Source organism: Lepidochelys olivacea (assembly GCF_965140295.1).
Source record: "Lepidochelys olivacea isolate rLepOli2 genome assembly, chromosome: 17".
Lineage (NCBI taxonomy): Eukaryota > Metazoa > Chordata > Testudines > Cheloniidae > Lepidochelys > Lepidochelys olivacea.
The window spans coordinates 4,317,143-4,339,618 of record NC_140427.1 but is presented as its reverse complement, the minus strand read 5'-3'; the positions used below and the strand labels follow the sequence as shown (position 1 = coordinate 4,339,618).

General features: G+C 50.5%; 2 protein-coding genes across 4 annotated transcripts; one reads left to right on the top strand and one right to left on the bottom strand.

Annotated features, from left to right (window-relative positions):
• The first annotated feature begins 978 nt into the window (after positions 1–978).
• TLCD3A (TLC domain containing 3A) lies at positions 979–22,113 on the top strand. Of its 3 annotated transcripts, XM_084650916.1 has the most exons (6): positions 979–2,168; positions 3,493–3,576; positions 6,031–6,238; positions 7,237–7,332; positions 8,040–8,336; positions 22,031–22,113. In XM_084650916.1, the coding sequence occupies exons 1-5, from the start codon at positions 2,047–2,049 to the stop codon at positions 8,307–8,309; spliced, it is 780 nt and encodes a 259-aa protein (XP_084507042.1). In that variant the 5' UTR covers positions 979–2,046; the 3' UTR covers positions 8,310–8,336; positions 22,031–22,113. The 3 variants fall into 3 exon arrangements, with proteins under 3 accessions (XP_084507042.1, XP_084507041.1, XP_084507043.1); XM_084650915.1 differs by lacking the exon at positions 22,031–22,113 and having other exon boundaries at positions 8,040–10,102; XM_084650917.1 differs by lacking the exons at positions 979–2,168; positions 22,031–22,113 and adding an exon at positions 2,179–2,584 and having other exon boundaries at positions 8,040–10,102.
• GEMIN4 (gem nuclear organelle associated protein 4) lies at positions 10,604–17,312 on the bottom strand. The gene is made up of 2 exons (XM_084650911.1): positions 17,057–17,312; positions 10,604–13,987 (listed from the first exon to the last, which is right to left on the bottom strand). The coding sequence occupies exons 1-2, from the start codon at positions 17,064–17,066 to the stop codon at positions 10,800–10,802; spliced, it is 3,198 nt and encodes a 1,065-aa protein (XP_084507037.1). The 5' UTR covers positions 17,067–17,312; the 3' UTR covers positions 10,604–10,799.
• Positions 22,114–22,476: the final 363 nt, after the last annotated feature.

Genomic DNA, 22,476 nt, shown 5'->3' with positions numbered 1-22,476 from the left:
CCACAACAAGGTTTCCCCTGTCTCACTGGGGTGTTGAGACTAAATTAATTGATGATTCTACTGCACTTTAAGATCCTCAGATAAAGGATACAATAGAAGTGCAAAGTTATACTGTATATTTGAACAGCCTAATCTCTTATCTGGAAAGATGGAGATGATGCTGGTTATGGTACCACTTCTAGTACCACACTGTTATATACTCCCCCCTTTTGATTTTCCTACCATAGTTTCATCCTCAGATTGGTTTGGCAATCTGAGGACTTTACATTTGCCTGCAAAGTTTGTGGGTTAAGATGGCCAAACCTGTTTTGCTACTTCTGAGTGCACAGCGTTACTTGGCAAAGTGGCTCTTGTGAAGATGAGGTTAGGTAGTTGCATAGCCAAATCTCCCACAGAGTTCCCGCTGCATTATTTATTTACTGCTATATGTGGCATCTTACAAACACATTAGAAAATAAAGTCCCTATCCTGCAAAACTTACAGTCCGACTGCAAGAGATAGAAATTATGTCATTAAATGGGGGCAAGAATCAGAGCAGAATGTGCTGGAGACCTCAGACCTGGGGAAACCTCATTAGGAATGCACAGGTTTTTAATGCTGAGCATTTTTCATCTCCAAGGCACTTTTACAAACTATCAACATCAGCCGAGGGCGCTTGCAAAATTCTATTCATTCACGTGCCTTTTTTTTTTTAAAGAACAGAATATAAAATATCACCAGCTTGTTCATCACTGTGGTAAAGAGCAGGGGAGCAAATTGGTGTATAGGTTGGTAAATTTTCAGGAGTATTCTGAATGAGTAAATTCAATCATCATAAATAGCTTAACTTAATGTTTATTTAGTGGAGGGTTTTTTTTAAACTGGTTTCAGCATAGCTTCAGTTAGAGTTCATGTCCTAGATAACGTAGTTGTAAATAAAAGGAGTACTTGTATAAAAGGAGTACTTGTGGCACCTTAGAGATACTCTTAGGTGCCACAAGTACTCCTTTTCTTTTTGCAAATACAGACTAACACGGTTGCTACTCTGAAACCTGGTTGTAAATAAAGGATCCTATCCTTTGTCGTCATCCCCCTCGAAGTCAGTGCAAGATTTACCATGGACTTTCAGCCTTCCACCCACTCACCCTTCAGCAATCTCTGCCACCCCAGCGCTGTGGAAACCCGTGCATGGCTTGCGCTCCCCAGCCGCGCAGAGTTTAACCGGGAACTCCACAGAGTTCAGCGTTCCACCGGCGGCCCCTCCACTGTACGAACGTTCTGCCGATGGAACGCCGAGGACCAGCTCCGCGCCACTAGCGTTCTGTGGGCGGAACCCTCTGCTGTACGAACGTTCTCCCGGTGGAACGCCGAGGACCAGCTCAGCGCCACCAGCGTTCTGTGGGCGGAACCCTCCACTGTACGAACATTCTCCCGATGGAACGCCGAGGACCAGCTCCGCGCCACCAGCGTTCTGTGGGCGGAACCCTCCACTGTACGAACATTCTCCCGATGGAACGCCGAGGACCAGCTCCGCGCCACCAGCGTTCTGTGGGCGGAACCCTCCACTGTACGAACATTCTCCCGATGGAACGCCGAGGACCAGCTCCGCGCCACTAGCGTTCTGTGGGCGGAACCCTCTGCTGTACCAACGTTCTCCTGGTGGAACGCCGAGGACCAGCTCCGCGCCACCAGCGTTCTGTGGGCGGAACCCTCCGCTATACCAACGTTCTCCCGGTGGAACGCCGAGGGGCACCCCGCGCTACCAGCGTTCTGTGGGCGGAACCATCAGTAGCAGCCCCCCAGTGTACCCGCGTTCCACCGCGGGGGGCAGAGGAGCAAGGCCCGGGGAGTGGCTGACCGAGTGGCTGATGGGAGGCGCTAAACCGCCCCCCACCCTCGGCTCTGCTCCTCCTCCCCGCCGCCCGGCCTGCTGTTGACAAACCAGGTGCGGCGAGAGTCCCGCTGGGCAGCGGCTGCTGGCGCTCCAGGAGCCCTTCGCCCGGCAGCTATCAGCGCCCGGCCGCGAGCGGGGCGAGCCGGGGCAGGGCAGGGGACTCCGCCGAGCTAATGTGGCAAACGCTGGCGATCGCTTCGGTGTTTTTCCCGGGTCTCTTCTTTCTATCCGTTCGGAGTCTCGGCTGGGCTGCCCCGGCATGGAGCCTCAAGGACCGGATCCTCCTCAGCAGCAGGTACCGGGGGGCATGAAGGGGCGGCGGTCACCCGGAGTCTCTTAGGCGACCGGCTTGGTCGGCACAGCTGGCTGCCAACATCTGGCGCCTGCTGCAGCGTGTGGGAGATCCAGCACAGTACTGCTGGCACGGGCAGTGATGGGCGCCTCCAGGACAAGGCAGCGTGTGTGAGAGACATTGATCTAGGACCCAAGGGCATGAGCCGGACACGGGCAGCGTGTGTGAGAGAGGCTAGATCTACCTTGATGGTGGCTTGCAGAGTCCAGGCACCGCCTGCTGTAGTGAGAGGCAGGCTGCATCCGCACGTGTCGATGTGTGGCTTCATGCGGGTGGAGCATTCCGCAGCGAGGGAGGCACTGGCAGCAGGGAGGCAGCGGGACACAACGCTCTTAAACATAGCCGTGTAGAGAGCCCGGGTAAGGTATGGACCCTGCAGGTTCAGGCATGTAGGGCACTCTACTCACCTAAGCCATGCTTCACCATTTCCACTATTTATACCTGTGCTCACTGCGGTGCAGCATCCACTCTACCCCTAAGTACAGACATACCATAGATCTAGGATAGAACCGAGCAGAGTTCAAAGGCAGAGTGTGCGTGTCCACAGGATGGGCACCGAGAAGAGAAGAGCTTGTTCCTGAGTGGGTGAGACCGTGTGATGCTGTGCAACATCCATCTAGAACGGCACAATAGCGTATCATTTCTGACTTGTGCAGAGCGTCTGTTACGTACATCTAGAAGAGAATGGCACATTTCTGGTAACCCCTGTGTTTGCGGTCTGTGCATCTAAAACATCCCAGCATGGGTCTCGGATACACCGTGTGTATGAATGCAAGAGACATCCAGAAGCAAACAGCGTGTTTCAGCTCTGTTTTGTTTGTCTGTGTTGTGCTGTTTCATACCTACTTGTACCTTTAGAATGCAAACTCTTTGGAGAAGGGACAGTTTAACATAGTTCAGCTACTGGGCAAGACCATGTATATTTTAGGAACTATGCATTATTATTTCCAGGGAATGTGTTTAATAGGGCTAGGCCTTGAAAAAAACTGCAGGCCATATCCTCAGCTGATAATAAACCAATGCAACTAGACTGATTTCAATAGAGCGGTGTCCGTTTACATCACACAAGGATCGGCATGTTTCAGACACAAACACTGTGTGTGGGAGGAGGGAGGTGCTATCGCCTTTGAGGCTAGAAGGGTGTAGAGTGGGTATCAAGTAAATATGCACCTTTTTGTCAGTGATCCCTCCAACCACTGAGGCGCTTTCATTCTAGTCATAGCAAGATTAGCAGGGGTATGATTTTTTTCTTATTTGTCAATTTCAGGATGGTGTCTTCTGTTCAAGCTACCATGGCTACTGTTTCTGGGATCATTGTTGTCCTTAATTGCAAGGATGTGGTACATGACAGGTAATTAAACCTCAAATCACAGCCAGGCTGCAATTTTGCAAAGGCTTTACAAGAATCACTAAAGGGGGTGCTGGTCAGGCCGCTCGTAAATAGGTTTTTATGATAAAGAGGAAGGGTGTAAAGAGTAGCTAGGAACAAACTTCCTGTGTTCTCCTTCCCTCACATTTCAATTGCTGGAGGAAATGCGCCAGTAATGCCATTCTTTGAAAAGCGGTGGCTTTTGGAGTGCTCTCAGACACTGTTATACCATTCTCTTTGAAATCTAAATGGGGTAAGGGAATCTCCCCCATCACCGATGCATTTTAGATTTTAATTTGCTCAGCTGGACAAAAAGGAAAAATGAGGACAACATCATTTTCCCAACAGATATTAAGCCGGGGGTCTCAAACTCAAATGACCACGAGGGCCACATGAGGCCTAGTACATTGGCCCGAGGGCTGCACCACTGACCCCCACCCTGACTGCTGCCTTTCCCGCCACCACTCCACCCCTTCCATGAGGCCCCGCCCCTGCCCCACCTCTTCCCACCCCTTCCCTGAAATCCCCACCCCAACTCCGCCCCCTGCCTGCCCCCAGGGGGTGCAGGAGGGGTGCAGGGTGCAGCAGGGGGCTCAGGGCAGAGGGTTGGGGTGCAGGAGGGGTGCAGCAGGGGGCTCAGGGCAGGGGGTTTGGCTGCAGGAGGGGTGTAGCAGGGGGCTCAGGGCAGGGGGTTTGGCTGCAGGAGGGATGTCGCAGGGGGCGGGTCCAGCCTGGTGTGCACCGGGGACAAGGCAGGCTCCCTGCCTGCCCGCCCGGCTCCCGTGCCGCTCTAGGAAGTGGCCGGAACCTGGGGGGGGCACAGGGGTCTGTGTGTTGCCCTGGCTACTCCTCCAGGTACCTCCCCCGAAGCTCCCATTGTCCATGGTTCCCCGTTCCCGGCCAATGGGAGCTTCGGGGGAGGTACCTGGAAGAGCAGCCAGGGCAACATACAGACCCCCGTGCCCCCCCAGGTCCTGGACGCTTCCCTGAGCGGCGCAGGGGCAGGGCAGGCAGCCTGCCCTGACTCTGGTGCGTGCCAGGTCGGAGCCGCTCTAGGTAAATGCTGGGGGGGCAGCGGTGCCACAGGGAGCTGGCGGGTCGCAGAAAATAACCATGCGGCCCGCGGGCCACGTGTTTGAGACCCCTGATCTATAGGCAAAGAATGATTATTTCATTACTGGTACCGTGGCCCTTCTCAGAAGCCCTGACCAGGACTGGGGTCGCATAGTGCAAAGTGTTGTACAAATACAGAGTTACCGTGGACTGTAATGCTTTAGTCTAATTTTGGTTGTCGCGTTACTGTAGGGGGGCTGGGCAGTGTTGGTGGCCTGCTGTGATGCACAGGAGGAAGTAGATGAGCTGATGATCCCTTCTGGCCTGTGCCACTCCTCCTCTGAAATAGGAATGGAAGGAAAACATTTCTTTAGACATCCAGACACTAGAGGCTGTTCAGGCCTTGGAACACAGTCCTGCACAGAAGTTATCGACCAGTAACATGCCAGCAGTTCTTTGCAAGGCATCGGTTACAGTTATTCTACGTTGTGCAATTGTGACACCACGATACACTGAGAACAGGCTGCAACATGTGGCTGTTTCCCCAATAACCACACATCCTGGGGGATTTTATTGCCTAACTAAAATACTCTGCAGCTCTCTCAAACCTGGCAGGCAGAGATCTCAAAAGTAACTCCCAGGGATTAACTCAGGGATCCCAAAGTGCTTTCCAAACAGTAATGAAGGGGGACTAGGTAAGCACTCTTATCCTCATTTTACTGATTGAGAAACCAAGGCACAGCAATGTTACAAGCCCATTTCTACAAGCCACACTAGGGAACATTTACTAGTGCCCCATCTGAATTTGTGAGACTGCTTCTGAGTGTAAGTGCCTCTCCCTTCAAGCAAGGGCTGACGAGCTCAATCCTGTAAGGTGCTGCATCAGGACCAGAGCACTCAGAACCTGGCAGGACACTGGAGCTGCCTGCTAACCTGCGGCAATGCTGAGGTAGCTTCTCAGCTCGTTAGAGCTCAGGACTCCTGGGTTCTGTTCCTGGCTATGGCACTGAAGTGACTTGGGTAAGCAGCTTTGTCTCTGAAGGCCTCAGTTTCTCTGTCTGTACAGCAGGAGGGTGGTACTTTCCTACCTTTGGGGAAGTGCTGTGAAACCCTCTGACGGGATGTTCTGCAGGCACAGCCTAGCTTTTGAAGTAAAGGTCGAACAAAACTGTCATGGAAATGTGAGCAACAGGGTAAAGTGGGTGCTCGCAGCAGGGGTTGGCCTATTAGAGGCAAGTTTTCCTTTGGGCCTTGCAGACAATGGAGATAAACCAGCCTAAAACTGGAGTATCACGCTGGTGAGCCAGGCGTCTCGATCTCCTCCATCTTCCAGCCTTCCACTTGTGCACGAGGCTATAATGCGAGATCACTTCCTCCCCTTAGGTACTGGCTCGCAGTAGAGTACGTTTGGGTCATCGTCCCTTACATGATCTATGACGTGTGTGTCATGTACCTCTGCCACTGGCATAAAAGCAGAGACACCTTGGAGAAGAAGCATTCGCTGGCCAGTGTGAGGAGCTTCCTGGAGAAGGATCGCCTCATGGTGACGCACCATCTCTTCATTCTTGTTGTCCTCACGCCCGTCGCGCAGGTAGGGGAAGCAATCGGGATTACCACTCTAACCACACATAAGACAGACAGTGAAGCGCTCACCTGGTCCCAGACTGGGAGCAACACCTGGGCACACGGTGCCCTCAGTTGTGGTCTTTGTTGATTCCCATTACCTCCTGGGTGGTCTCTAAACACCGGAGTGAAATCCTGGCTCGAAAGACATCCATGGGAGTTTTGCCCTGGATTTCACCCTGGATTGTCCCCCACTGCAGTAGCCGGATTCCCCACACCCAGCTCCACCTCATCATCCACTTCACTCTGCTCTTGAACCCTCCGTGCAGCCCCATGATCTCCCCCCATCAACCATTGCTCCAGGGCACCTTCTTCCACCTGGGAACAGGGGGGCTGGAAGAGTTTGTATAATGGGGATTCTGAGAGCCACTGACCCAAACTATAAACCCTGCATATAATAGAAACCACAATCAGGGGGTACCGCAGCACCCCCTGCACCCCTAGTTCCAGCACCTACGCCTGGGAACACAGGGGACACCACATCTCTCCCATTTAGGACATTTCACAGACTGACTAGTAGGCAAGACTCTAAAGATGGGACAGCCAAAGTCCTCCACCTCCTTTCCCAGAGTCTACAAGCAGCACATGCCAAGCTCTGCTCCTAGACTTATTCTGAACTTATCAGGACTGAAACCAGTTTAGTCTGAACATAAAATTTAGTTTCAATCAGTCTGTGTACCTTGGATCTGTATCTGTCACCATCGATTAGTATCCTCTTCAACGAGCTTAGAAATCTTTGCTTCCAAGTCCACCTCCTGGGGGGAGCCATCTGGACCCAATAGAGAAGCTGCGATCCCCATGGTAATCCATAAAGTTACCTTCCTTCCAGCTTTGTTCAGGAGGGGCATGAGCCAACACCACTGAAAGTACTGGGAAGCCTCCAGTTGGCATCAGTGGGAGTTGGACTGGGCCCCACTTGGCCACGAAGGAGAAGGTCCCTGCACTAATCACTCTGGTTATTTCTAGTACCTCAGAGGAGAGCTTGGAGATTTCTTCGTCGGTTGCATCTTTGTGGCAGAACTGAGCACTCCGTTCGTGTCACTGGGCAAAATCCTGATGCAGGTAGGCCTGGCCCACATGTATCTTTAAAAAGAATGGGGTGGGGTGTATTGTTTTACCCATGTTGCTCTCCTAAATATTGGGATCAAAAAAGCCTTAATAATAAGAGCAAGGTTACCTGGGAAATCCAGCAGTGGTTCTCAACCTTTACCACCCCGGGACCCACCTGGAACTGCTTTCCATCGAACTAGGAGCCCTCTTTCATTTAACATTGTGGGAAACGCAGGTGGTCAGGATGCCCACAGCAGCTGTTTGGGATCCACACATCCGAAAACCCCGGTTTTAAGACCACACTGGCTTCCTAGTTCCCACTTGCTTCCATCATACTGTAGTCAAAGATGGATGGACTAAGTCCTCACTAACGAGTCACCAGCCAAAGAGCAGCAGCTCTCCTCACCAATCCTCTTTATTTAGGAAACCCTTTGTCATCAGTCACCCTGACCACCTTCCTCCCCTCACAGGCCATCCTGTCTTTGTCTCGTCCATCGGCTTCATCCAAAGCTCTCTGGAGCCAATGAGAGTCTTTCCATTGTCTTCTCTGTGTACTAACTCAGGCCCATAGATTGTAACCTCTTTGAAGCAAGGACTGTTTCCCTCCATGCCTGTACATCTCCATGCATTACAATACTGCAGGGATAATAATCAGTTACATAGACATGGACATTCACTCTTTATATGCAGCGTTTACCCCCCCCTTGTTTCTTTTGCAGCTAAAAATGCAGGACACGCTCCTGCACAAGGTGAATGGGATTCTCATCCTGGTGACGTTCTTCCTCTGCCGGATTGTCCTCTTCCCGTTCATGTACAGGGCCTATGCCAGGCACACGGGGATCCCCATCTACATGGTGCCTTTCCACATCCCCATGCACTGCAACGTGGCCAACGCCTCTCTCATCGCCCCACAGCTCTACTGGTTCATGCTGATCTGTAAGAAGGCTGTCCGACTATACAGCAGTTCACCGTCTGACAAGAATAGATAATTGCCGGCAGAGGCTGCAGACCACAAGGTTTGAGACTAAGCCAGCATCCTGGCTCTTCTCCCAGCTGCCTTGCCATTAAAATCAGTGTTGTCGGTACCAGGTTGGGACCGGAACATCATTGCCCATTAGTATTAGGAGGCCCTTTTACTTTAAAGCAGCTGTGTTGTCTCCGCTGCAGTTCAGGGAAGCAGCACCAGCCTGTTACAGAAGGACTGTCTTTCTGTAACACTCAAGTGTCCTGTGTCCTTCTGTCTGGGGGGGAACCCGGCTAGTGGGAGCGTTATGTAGGTGAAGTGCTAAAGAGCCTCGCTGTGGTCAGACTCTCTAGCTATTGGTCAATGAAATGCTAAAGAGGAGAGAGGGGAGCCAAGAGGGTTTGTTATAAATATTCTGGTCAATTTAATAGGTGACATTGGCATTGAAAGACTACGGCACAGACCCAGACCTGGCAGCAGTGGGTGCAACGCCCCCAGAAGACACTGGGCCAAATTCAGTGGTGTGTGTAACCTGTGGGCTGTCACTGGTGTGATTTAGCATTTAGTGGTTGTGGAAAACCAGGGTGTCATACACACTGAGGGGCAGGTTCACCTCGTTCAGGTTCGGAGTTATTCTGATTTACAGCCTTCCAGCTCAGAGCAGAATCTTGCCCTGGGGGAACAGAAAAGGGGGTGATATTCTGAACAGTCTGCTCCCCTTATGCTGCCCTTGTGCCATGGCTGAATTTGGTCCATTGCCTCTGGGGAAGTTTCTAGTTGCTGCTAAGCACGAGTTTGTCCCTTGGCCACACTCCATGCAGACCTAAGTGCCATGTTTCCCCAGGTCTGGGATTACACAACCACTAACTCAGCCCTGGTGAAAAGAACCAGAGAGAAGAAACTGGAGCTAGGAATTATAGGTGAAATGCAACAAGCTGCTGGAGGTGGCAACACCAAAACAGTGGTCACTGACTGACACCCCTAGTCTAGTCCTACACCAACGCTGACTTGGGCCCACAGTATCTGCTGCACTGACTGACTGTTTCCCCTGACCCTGCTTAGTACCACACCCCCTGCAAGACTGGCCCCAGACTGCAGCACTTTGCTTAATGCCGAGAACCAGATCTTTCTGTGGACTAAAGACCCTAGCAGGTGCAGAAGCAAAACACCAACCGCTCTGAGCACAGACCTCTGATGGACAATCACCATATGCACAAGAAACACCAGGATAGTCACTGGCTCTTTGTAACCTTTGGTGCTAGCACCAACGGGCTGCATTCATCCCTGGAGAATAACTCCACAGAAGCGAGTAACTCCACCAGGGGCAAATCTGGACCTTACTTATCTGTGGAGCAGGGAGTTTACAAAAGGATAGGCTGCCTTGTAGCTTTCATTCAGCCGCTGCACAAGAGCTGAAGACTGTGTTTGAAAGCACTTAGCTCTCCAAACCCCAGTTCCTTCAGGCATCAGGTCTTACGCTGGACATAGTCACATGTTCCTGGAAGATTAAGGGAATTGGTTCTTTCCAAGCTTAGCTCTAACAATGTGTCACTGCAATGACTGATGGATTAGTACTGTGTTTTGTTTTTATTATTATTATTAACTACAAAGGCCAGTCAGATGGGTGGGTTTCCACTTTGTCACATGCTCTCAGAGTTGCAGGCATTCTTATCATGCTGTTTTTGTTACAAATAATTTGCCTTATGTAACGGAAAGGAAAAAAGCCCTTGAGGCATTTTAAAATTTGCACTAACATTGCGCCTACTCACTACAATGCCTGTCGGAGGGGGGACCAATAAAGACCTCTTTTCAGAGCCACTACATGGTGAATCTGTCTTGTACAACGTGCACTTTCTGTGTAGAGAGGCTCTAGCTGGCTGAGGGGGAGTCAGGGTTACCAGTCTGAATCCAGCTCAGCCCAGAAGCAACCCAAATTCATTACCAAGCTGCTAGAGATTTAGGGGTGTCACTTAATTATCCCCAGCAGGCAGATGGTGATGTCACAATCTGCCCATGAGGATCTAAGCCCCATTTGCTGACAGTATTAGCAGGGGGCCCAGTTACTGAATAGCCAATGGAGGCTGAGCTTCTCTGGATTAGAGTTACAGGGCTGTAGGCCTGGTGCGAAACTCCTTAACAGCAAACACAGTAACAAGACATTAAGGCAGATTGGAGTTGCGGGTGCAATAGCTGAAGAGCAAGTCAAGAGCAACTAAAATGGAGGCTACTTTAGCTGGCAGGTTTCAGAGAGGATGCAGACATCAATTTCTAAATGCACCATGACACTCTCAGGCACGTTAAAAAATACAGCTACAAAACCAAGTCCAAAAGAAAAGGTTTATTATAGATCTTACAAATCTCCAATTAACTTCTCCTCATCTTTGTAGGGTTTAGGCTCTGTTCAACACTGGTGTGTCTCATTCTGTCATGCCTCTGAACTTTGATGATCTGTGGAGCCGAGACACGCCGTTTTGCTCCAGGTGTAATCTGTGACCTGCTTGCCACCTGGGGTGGCTCACAGCTTGCTCAGCTTCTGCAGTAACGTGGCCCGGAGCTCCTTGTTGCTGACATTGTCGGTGATGGACTCCAGGAAGTGCTTCTCGTTGGCTTTCCTGAGCGCGCTGCTCAGGGACTTGTCGGAGGCACTGAGCGTTTCATACTGCGAGAGGATCTCCAAGGCCAGGACCAGGAGCGGCTCACCGGAGCAGTCATCCGGCAGCATGGCCACGACATGCAGCACATGGCAGAACACCTGGATGTAGATGAAGGACACTTCCTGCGTGGGGTTCTTGTCGTCGGCAGAGTGCCAGTGAGAGAGGGAATCCCTCTTGACAGAGCCTAGCAGGTCGGTGAGGCTGCTGCTGTAGAGTCTCACCACGTGCTGCCAGGCTTCTGCAGGCAGCCAGCTGGAGCAACTGGAGCTGCATAACAGCTGGAATCCTCTCAGGAAGAGCACAGAGAACTGGAGATAGTGGGCAAAAGGCCTGAAGTTGAGCAGCGGCATGTACTGCACGTACTCCAGAGTATAAGGTACGTGAAGGACCTGCCTGTGTAGCAGGCTTTCAATCACCTGTGTGAGTCTCTTCCATTCGCTGTGGCTGCACCACGGAAGGACCTGTATCAGGGCCACAAGGAACCCTTTGCTGAACAAGTTGACTTCTTCTGGGTTGTCCACATCAACGGTGAGGAGAGAGAGCATTTGCTCCCTCAGCGCCGTGGAGATGCAGCAGCACTCCATCCAGGCCAGGAGCCCGCTGCCTGCCCCATAGGCCGGGACGGGGCGGGACGTCCACTCATCCTCTGAGAGCTTGCAAATTTCAAACAGGGTAGCTGGGACTTCGTTCTTAAAGTGGTCCCCGAAAAGCTTCTTCAGCCGGAGACCAACGGTCCAGTCCAGCAGCTCGACCTTCCGGCGCAGCCAGGCCAGCGACTGGATCCACACTTCTGGGGCAGGGGCAGCTTTCTGCCCCAACACCTCGCAGAGCTGAGAGAGAGTGGTGGCAATCAGGTCTTTGGTCTCCAGCGAAGGGCAGTGCTGGTCCCTGAACCGGTGCCAGTACTTTGTGTAACCATCCAGGAGCTTGCAGAGGCCCAGAAGAAGCGGGAAGGGGTAGCAGGACTTGAGCCACTGTTCCTCTGGACCAGGCTGGACCTCCAGAACCTTACTGAGGATCTGCAAGCTCAGCTCGATGTGAGCAAAGTCTGATTTCAAATGGGGAAGGACAAAGGCTTTGGTCACCTCTGCAGGGGAGAGGAGTGGATGACCTGAACTTGGCTGCATGAGAAAGGTCAAGAACTCTAGAAACTGCTCCTTTTCCTTAGCGGAGGAGAGTCTCCCCCAAACAGTCTCCTTTAGACATCTCTCTAGCAGGCTGCCCGACCGGTTTGGGTCGTCTCGTGCCTCTTGGAAGCTCAGTGCTGGAAAGGAGCACAGAATCTGTGCTAGGAACTGGTGTGTTCCCAGGTTGACGACAGCAAGGTTGCAGACCTTCTTCACCGTTGCCTCTGGGTGGAGCAGAGCCAGCCTCGCCACAGAGGAGACAGCCTTGGTGAGACCTTGATCTGATGCACTCTGCGTGATCTGGTTGAAAGCCAAGTTCAGCTCCTCTTGAAACCCTTCCATGAAAGTCTTCAAGTTCAAGGACAAGCCCTGCCCACCCCAAGAAGCCAGGACGCCCGAGATCACCTTGTTCTTGTCAGGTAGTGGAAGCTCAGTGTAACACTCCAGAATAGTTTTGACCACTTGGCTCTGCAGCTCCCTGCTCTCTCTGTTATCGGCAGACAGGCTAAAAGTCACGGTGGTCTCCAGCAATTTCAAGACCAGCTCTGGTTTCTGGAAGAGAGCTCTGTTTTTAACAAGACAGGTGACCCAGTCCTTAGAAAAAGCCCAGGCTTTCTCAGAAGCAAAAATGGAGCACATTTCTGTGTGCCGGTCCATCCTCTTCTCGATAATTGCCATGGCAACCAAAGCCATGACACTGCTATCTGAATTCCTGCCTTTCAGCTTTGGATTGATCTTCTTGAGGAAGTCCACAATGATCTGTCCCAATTCTGACACCATTTCCTTCTCATCCTCGCTCAGGTCTCCGGACTTGGCATAGGAGATCAGGTTCTTCCCGAAGGCCGTGAGGCTGTCAAGGAGTCGGTAGCTTTCGTAGCAGATCTCTTTGTGGTTGTTCAGCACGCACTGCAGCTCCTCCCCCCAGCTCTGGAGCAAGCTACGGAGGAAGTTCAAGCCAACAAACAGCTCTTCGCTGGACAGCTTGACTACGGACAGCAAGCTCACGCTCCTCTCGGCCTCCTTCACTTTCTCCTCCAGACCCCTTCTGTTGTACCGGTTCTCGCTGTCATCGTTCCAGATGGTGACGACGGATGCAATCTTGTCTAGATATGCTTTGACGGGCAGCGAGCTGGACTCACGCTCTATCACCGTGAAGACCGACAGCAGCTCCACTAGGTTGGCCAGAGCACAGCACTTCATCTTGGGGAGGACGATGCTCCCGGAGATCTGCTTTAGCCCATCGATCAGAACTGTCAACAGGCCAGTGGCTATGCGGGGGCTCTGCAGGGAGAAGGGGTCACCCTTGAATCTCTTTGCAGGCTGACAGGGCTCATCGGGAGACTCGGACAGGTGCTGATGGGCCAGAGTGCTGAACATCAGGATCATTTTGTCTTGCTCACCCTCCTTGTGTTTCATTATCTCCCACCAGACGTCCAGGAAGAAGGCGGCGTCCACCAGGGACGTCTCGTTCACAACGTACTTGACAAATAGCTCGAGCTCCCGCTGACGCACGGCTGCAGGCAGTGCCAGCAGCAGCTGCACGAAGAGCCGTGGCGCATTCAGAGCCTTGAGCAGCTCGAAGAGGACGGTGTGGTTTATACGCGGGATCATGCTGCCCACCGAGAAGAAGACATCTTCCTTCCACTGTTGGTCAACTGAGGTGGAGCCCGCAGAGGACAAGGGGCAGGGAAGGAGGATTTTGGCCCAGATGATGATAACCGCTTTCTTCTTCCACGCATTGGGTTGGGGTGGGGAAGAGGAACGGCTGGTGCATATTTCCTTCAAGGCATCGGTTATAGGCTGCCCAACCAGGGGCCAGTCGGATTTGGCCAACTCTGACAACGCTTTGGGATGATACAACTTTGTTGCTAGCAGGAATCCGCCATGCAGAACGGTTGTTTCCTCACAGATGTTCAAGGGTCCTGTTTAAAGAGAAGCACACACAGACATGGTAATGAATGCAATTCAATCTGAGAGGAAAGATGCTCTTGTAATTAGACCGGGGCTCAGAAGAGCTGGATTCAATGTTCTGCCACAGCCTCTTTGTTTGACCGTAGGCTAGTCAGTCTGTAAAATGAGGAAGTATTACTAGCCCTTCTCCCATCTTTCTAAAGATAAGAACGGCCACACTGGGTGAGACCAAAGGCCCGTCTAGCCCAGTACCCTGTCTTCCGACAGCAGCCAGGGCCAGGTGCCCCAGAGGGAATGAACAGAACAGGTAACCACCAAGTGATCCATCCCCTGTTGCTCATTCCCAGCTTCTGGCAAAGAGAGGCTAGGGATACTATCCCTGCCCATCCTGGCTACTAGCCATTGATGGACCTATCCTCCATGAATTTATCTAGTTCTTTTTTGAACCCTGTTATGGTCTTGGCCTTCACAACATCCTCTGGCAAGGAGTTCCACAGGTTGACTGTGTGTTGTCTGAAGAAATACTTCCTTTTATTTGTTTTAAACCTGCTGCCTATTAATTTCATTTGATGACCCCTAGTTCTTCTGGGTCACCAAATGAAATTAATAGGCAGCAGGTTTAAAACAATTAAAAGGAAGTATTTCTTCACACAACACACGTCCAGTCAACCTGTGGAACTCCTTGGAACTTCTTCTGTTTCATCTCCTTAGACTGCAAGCTCTTTGGAGTGGGCACTGTCTCTTTCTATGTATACACACAGCACCTAGCATGAGACACTGCTATAATACAAACAGTTTACTTAAACTAACTGACACTGAGGAATGTTAATGGATTGTTACGGAAATGCTGCAAGGAAGTAAAAAATTCAACCTTCCATCTTATAGGGGGAAAAACAACCCTGCATTAACCCTTAATGCAGCAAGTCCACCAGATCTGGGGATTAGAGAGACGATGTGATTGTCCTGAACTCCAAACAGGAGCCCAACACATACCAATTACACACAAAAACACGGTCAGTTTACACACGCTGCAGTAGCTCCTTCATTAGCATAGGGCAGCCTGGGAGCGTCAGGGAAAGAGGATTACACACGCATGCACAACAGCTTGCAGGGAAAGGGATGTTTTCCAGCTGATGATTGTTGTATCAGCCTGTGTTTCTATAGAGCCTACAATCCCAAAGCAGTTTACAAATTAGACAGCACTGAAATGAAGGTAGGCTAGAGGCAATGAGTACCAACACCCATGCATTGAACACACTACACAACAGCGGGGGGTGGGCTCCGGACACCAGTACAAACTCTTCCTCTTAGAAAACGTGCCATGGGATCAGTATTGCCCACACAGCACAAACAGGGCTCTGGTTTCTAAGATTGCCAACCCCACCACTTCTCTCTCACAGACAAAGAACTTAAGATTTCTAACCCCCAGAGGAAGAAGGAATCTGTGAAACTGCCCCTCCACTGCTGTGGTGGCAAAAGGTGCATAACGGGGGCTTCTGGAGGGATAGAGGAAGGAATTTGGTGGCCCTGCTTCCTAAAGTCTCTGTGTCTGCTTGGCACAGGCCCTGCTCTGGTGTTGTACATAAATACAGAATTGTGACACTAAGTCTTTCCACGGCACTTTCCAAGAGAGGATCTCATGGAGGTGGGGGAAGCACTGCTGTCAGGCTCACGCTCACTAGAGGCACAGACAGGTGAAGTCACTCACCCAAGGTCACACATCAGCAGTACCTTCAGACCAATGTACCAGCATGGTGGAATGTTGCACAGCTCTAAAATGCGAGCTGCATTCCAGCACACCCCTGCAAGGATCCTGCATACACACGCCCACCCCAGAGGAAAGGCTAGGCCTTGCTTCCAGGGAAAAGTCACATCTAGAAGTCCTGTGGCTAAAACACTGCCACAAGACAATCATTGATCTGCATTGATCATGCTGTACTCTGCAAATTCTCCTCCTAATACAACATACCCCATTGGTCTAAAGCTTTGGGCTGTAAATCTCCAACGCAAAGATCAAGGGGGCTGGCACTGGATTCCCACAGTAGGTGGGGTTGCCGTGTAGGATGCTGGTGTGTATTTTTGTTACTGGATTTGAATCTTTTCTGTTTACATTGCCTGCTCACAGAAGGTTCATTGTCCCCTCCGAACAGTTTCCAAACAGCGTTACTGGCCGTGATATAACCTTCTATGAGAATTGTGGACCTCTTGTCCAGGCAGGTTAACCCTCTGCTCCTCACACACTGTCAGAGAGGCTGTAGCAACAGCATAAGCCACAAGAGAAGGAGCAAGGAGGGATCTGCCAGTGTCTCTCTCTCATGCATGTAGATGGAATCGCAATCCCTGAAGCGCACCTTTTTTGGTACATGCAATCGGGTGTACAAACAGGGCAAACGATTCTCTCTCGGGTCTGATATCTGCTAACCCCCTAGCTGACTCCTCAGCCAGCCGGTGCAATTACTTAGCTCAGTCCAGGGTCCCCATTTAGGCGGGGAAGGCTGGTGCCCTGCTGGGATCAGCAGCCTTGTATAATGCAACTCCGCGGGGGCGCACTCTTACATCAGGGGAGCTTGCCCAACCACCGGCCCAGAATAGCTGGGATACCTGGCGCCTACCCAGGCCAGAAACGTGGGAACGACTTTATAGGGCGGAGCTGTTTATTAAACACCCGGCAGGTGAGGCTGGTTTAAGGTGCTGTGTGTCGCCACACGCTCCCCCTCCCCCGCTGCACGCTCACACCCTGCCACGCGTGTCCCAACACAACACGCCCCACGCACGGCTTAACGCACACACACACGCGCTCCACGCGCGTCCTAACACCCCCCCACGCACGTCCCAACACGCCCGCACCCACTCCACGCGCGTCCCCCCCACGCACGTCCCAACATGCCCGCACCCACTCCACGCGCGTCCTAACACCCCCCCACGCACGTCCCAACACACCCGCACCCACTCCACGCGTGTCCCCCCACGCACGTCCCAACACACACACACCCGCCGCTGCCCCAGGCAGCGGGGCCAGGCCGCCCCGGCGTCCCGCGGGCAGGAGCCGGGGACAGCCGCGCCGCCAGCCAAGCACCCACCTAGCTCCATGGCCCGGCCTGTCCGCTGCTCCGGCGCAGGCGGCGGCGGCCCCGGCAGGGCGAGGGCGGCCCCGGTCCCGGCTGCCCGAGGCGGCGCTTGTGAGCTCGGCGCGCCCGGCTCTGTGACGCTCCGGCCCAGCCGCCGCCTGCGAGCCACGTGGCCGCGGCTCACCCGGGGCTCCCGGCGGCGAGAGGCGGCACAGCGGGCTCTGCGGGCGGCTGCGCAGCACTGCACGGCGCGGCCTGGGATCGCAGATCAGTGCCCCGCCGGTAAGATCCCGCCCGCTCTCGCCCGGCTCCTGGGTTGGGGAGGGGGATTTCCCCCCCAACCCCGGTTCTGTGAACTAGTTACATGCAGTGGGGCCTGTTCAGTGACTGTCTGGAAAGGTGACTTGAAACTGAAACATTAATACACGCTTTGAAAGCACGCACAGTGTATGATAAAATACGTGTATCTGAAAAAGTATAATAGATTTGAAAAGCAGGGACATGGACTAGCTTCCGTCTACAGTTGTTGTTTTTTTGTGACCATGTCAGTGCATTCATTTCGGTGACATGGGCCTACCTAATAATTTCAAATTTGAAAGCAAAGTCTAAAGCAGTTCCCCCTGGCAGCTCCTGATGAGCTGGGGGGAAAGGCTTCAAGACCAGACTGTATTTACATTCACACCTAATCTACTTAGGTATCCAGCAAACAGAGCTGCATTGCCTAAGTGATAGATTTTGGCTGGGGTTGGGTTATAAATCACTTGAATGGGAGGGGAAGGGGGGTAATGAAATGGTGTTGGTCTTATTGCAGGAGTAAAGGGCAGTAGAACTGTCCTTAGCCTCTGCTGATTGAGGGCATCAAAAGAGAGGGTGGGGACAAGGGTTTTGCTTGATAGTCTCCCTGAGTCACAAGTACTGTTTGACCTGCCCTTCTCTCCCCCCTTTAAAGACAAAAAGAACAGGAGTATGTGGGGCACCTTAGAGACTAACATTTATTTGAGCATAAGCTTTCGTGAAGTAGGCTGTAGCCCACGAAAGCTTATGCTCAAATAAATTGGTTAGTCTCTAAGGTGCCCCCCGTACTCCTGTTCTTTTTGCAGATACAGACTAACAGGGCTGCTACTCTGAAACCTGTTTAAAGACAGCTGATTAGGCTCCAGAGCTAGTCTTTTGTTTTGTTAAGTGACCACTGCAGCTCAAATCAGGTCAAAGTGCTTAGACCTGCTGGGGGACAGTGTTTCTGTGGAAGAGATGGCCCAGTCTGCACTAGCAGCGAGGTTCCCCCCCTCCCCCGTAGAGCTCAGCTGAAATCACAGAGAGCTGGGTGGAACCTCAAGAGACCAACTCGCAGAGGTCACAGTGGCAGGTGGCAGCAGAAGGTGATGGCGCAGGGCCTTTGGCAACAGAGCGATGGAGTGAACTGTGGCACAACGCATAACAGTGGCCAGAGCGAACAGTGAGCAGCTGGAGGAATGAGCAAGGTGCCTTCTTGCCCCCCACCTGGGAGGTGAACTCATGTGAAAGCACCTCTGAACTCTGAGTCTCCACTGACGAAGGACAACACCAGTGAGTGTTAATGAGGCTGTTAAGAATGCTGGAGACACAACACAGTTCATGCGAACACACAGGGCTGCGACATCATACTGTCTATTTAAGCAAGAGATACCGCCCACTACAAACTGGAGGCCAATGTTAAGTGCATGGTCACTTGTTCATCCTGAAGCTGAACACTGATTCTGAACAAGAACAGCAAATGCTCGCTGTCTTTCTGCAGGAAACTCCACTGACTGGCTAGACGCGTGTGGTGCAACAGTGAAAAGACTCAACAGTTCAAAGAATGAAGAACTCTCACCACAAAAAAAATTTGCATACATAGCTGATGAATACACCGATGCAAATGGGCATCAAGTATTAAGTCACTGTGTACGTTATCTTGAGGTCAGTGATAGGCCAGTAGATGCATTTCTAGATGTTCAAGTTATAGAAGACACATCAGCTGCATCTGTGACAACCCACATCTTAGAAGAGTTAAATGCTTGTCAATTGGACCCCAAACAGATGGCTGCTTGTGCATTTGAGAGAGCTGCAAACTTCTCTGGAAGACATGGTGGAGCACAAGCTTTGCTCAGAGAAAAGCATAACCCTAATCTCTCCTGTACACACTGCAGAGGCCATCTACTCCAACTAGTGCTAGTACGAGCTGCAGACTCTTCAAAAGACATTTAAAAAGCTATAAATTTAATGTTTTCATTATATTCTTTTTTCAGCAAGAGTCCAAAAAGACTGAATATCTTGGAAAATATAGAAGATACACTGGGACTGAAGTTCAAATTAGTCCAACCTGGGAAAACTCTCTGGCTTTCTCATGAGCGATCCTTGGATGTTGTCTTAAAATTACTCCAGATACTATTACTGGCTTTGAAAAGTATCTACCAAGATGGGATGGATCTAAGTAGTGAGACTGGTGGATTACTTTTGCTACTACATTCAGAGAAGACTACTGCCATTCTCTCCTTTGTAAGTCTACTGTTAAAACCACTTGGGTCATTAAACAATGGCCACCCAGGCATCTGCTACAACAGTAGTAGATCTTTGTCCAGCAATAGAAGCTACATTTGGATCAATCAGAGAGCTATCCACTGAAAAAATACTGGAAGAACAAAGACTTCAGTCCAGAAGTTGAGTAATGAAGGCATTTATATTGAATCCTTAAGTGAAGAGGACAAGAAGTGTTTAAGACAACTGAAAAAGTACACAGACTTGATTCTTAAAAATCTACAACAGCGACTTATAGATTCTACTCAACCTCTACGTAGCTTTTACAGATCCCTGTCCTATAAAACACCGACAGTTGAGTGGAGTGAGGCACTACCAGCAATGGGGCTGCCGTGTGCTCAGGACAGAATAGAGAATTTGAACACACAGTGGAATATCGTACGACGAATGAATGAAGATTTGACTTCATCTTCTTTATCATCACTAGTGGCTTGACCCAATCTTTGTGCCATGTTTCCTGGGATGAAAGAAGTAGAAATTCATCTCTTGCTACTCCCAGTCACAACAGCTACAGTCGAGCATTCTTTTGCCTCGAGTGAATAGAATTTTGTGTTCTGAAAGAAGTCGCCTTCTGCCTGATCATGTAAATGAACTAATGAGCATATCAGTTGAAGGAATGGAAGTACCGGACACACAAGAAGCCACCAGAGATGAACGCATTGCATTCAAGAAGTTCATTAACAGAGTTATGCAAAATTATAATAAGAAACCAAGAAGGATGTAGACATAGTGCTTCATAGAAGGCTTGAGTAGCCAACTTTAATATTTGTGATGATTTTAAAACATGAGTTAAATCTAATTAAATGGTCATGAAACATTTTTCAGTTTTTACTATGGTGCCATAGAGCCACCTTAACCCTCACAGTCTCACCCCTCAGCGGCCCTGACTCCCACCCTGTAAATTTGAACACCCCCCCCCATTTCAATTCCTGGGGGAGACACTGGTTGGGGATCCCCGTCAGCCCCTCTGCTGCTAAGGCCCCCCCCAGATCACGCACCGAGACACTGAAAATCTTCCCCTCCTAAAACTCTCAGCTCCCTGCTCCCCATCTTGACTTACCCCGGCTGAGTCCTGGAGAGGGAGATTCGCTTCCCCAGGACACTTCAGATTTCCTCAGCATGTGGGGCCGGGAGCTCTCAGCTTCTGCGACTCAAAGAATCCTGGATACCCCTGAGACTGGGGGGCGGGGTGTGTGTTTAGAGCATCAGTTTTAAATGGAATGAAAGGGGGCTGGGAGAACCACCCCACTAAAGCCGGAGTGTTCAAACCTTTTGTGCCTAAGTTGAGGCATCTCAGTCAAACCAGCCTGGTTTTAGGAGATGCTGAGCAAACTCGGCCACTCTTATTTAGGTGATCCTAGCTTTGAAACAGAGGGCCCAGGCCTCTTAAGGAACTTAACTTAAACCTATTAGCAGCCAGCAATTGATTAAAGTACTTCTCTATAACCAATGGTCATATTTGCATTGCTTAGCTAGGTACTATGACAGGGCACTTTATAAATATCTATTTTAGTATAGGACAAAAACTTCCACTGTTTACGTGACTGTCTCATTCGGGGCACAAAAATTCAGCATGGGGATATGGTGGGGTTGTGTTTGTTTGTGGTTGTTTTCCAGTATTGCTAAACTCAAGGCTTCCAAAATCATGTCAGGCCCCATAAAAATTAACTTTAAAAATAATAAATAGTTGGGTTCTTTTTATTTTCCTTCTGGATTTTTAAATGTTTGAGTCACATCTTCAAGTTTTTCTCCACAATGATCAGGGATAGAAATTTACATTTTTCTACCCCCTTCTTAAATGAAAGCTGAGACTGGGATACTCACCTGACTCCAGCAGCTGGGGCTTTAAGAAAAAACACCAAATAGTAGAACAGTTGGCAACACTGCTTCTTTCCTAGGCAAACTGCCAATACATAGGCACATCGGGTTAAATTCCTCTTGGCAGAAAGCCAGAGCAACCCCACTGAAACCCAGACTGACACAGATAGAGTTAAGACCAAATTCCTAGCTAAATTTGTTTTCTTTGAATAATTGCCTTCCTTTGACCTTCTTCCACATTGGTTACAAAGGCAGACTAAACCTGTCCATATGTTTAGCAGATTTCTGATGAATAGATGGCCACACATTTTACAAACCAGCCATATTTATAAACGGTCTATATTTTTATACCATGTTCATCACAGTAGAGAGACTAACTGCTATACATAGAGAGAAACAGACCCCAAGAGCCTGTCTCCAAAAGGGAAAGTAATGCTCGGTCCAAGAAGAATTGACTGTAAAAATCTGTAAAATCTGCTAAATCCCCCAATCTGGGATTAATTTTAAGGCCATTTGAAAATTGTATTGCTCCTGCTACAGTCAGTTGCACGGTCTTTCATTGGGGCATTTAAAAAAATCTTACTCTGCTGTTGCAACTCTCCTTCATTCCAGTTGTCGTGGCCTGGGTCAACCCTTGAGGATCTTGGCAAGCCCTCTACAGCGGAAGAAAGGAGCAGTCCTGACGCTGAGCTCTCACCATGTCTCAGGAGGAATTTGAGAAAGCTGCTGCTATGGTCCGGGAAATGAAGGTGCCGATCTCAGACCAAGAAAAACTGGAGATTTACAGTCTCTACAAACAAGCCACCATTGGGGACATCAACATCCCCTGCCCTGCTCCAACTGATGTAATAGGCAAAGCCAAATGGGAGGCCTGGAATGGACACAAAGGGATGAGCAAGGCTGATGCCATGAAGAATTACATTGCAAAAGCTGAAGAACTGAAAAAAAAGCACGTAGCTAAAAATTAAGTGTTCACAGATATCAGGCAGTCATGTGGCATTAGCAGGCTTTTGACCCAACATCCCTGTTAGGGAGTTTCCTCTCACCCCTTAGATCAA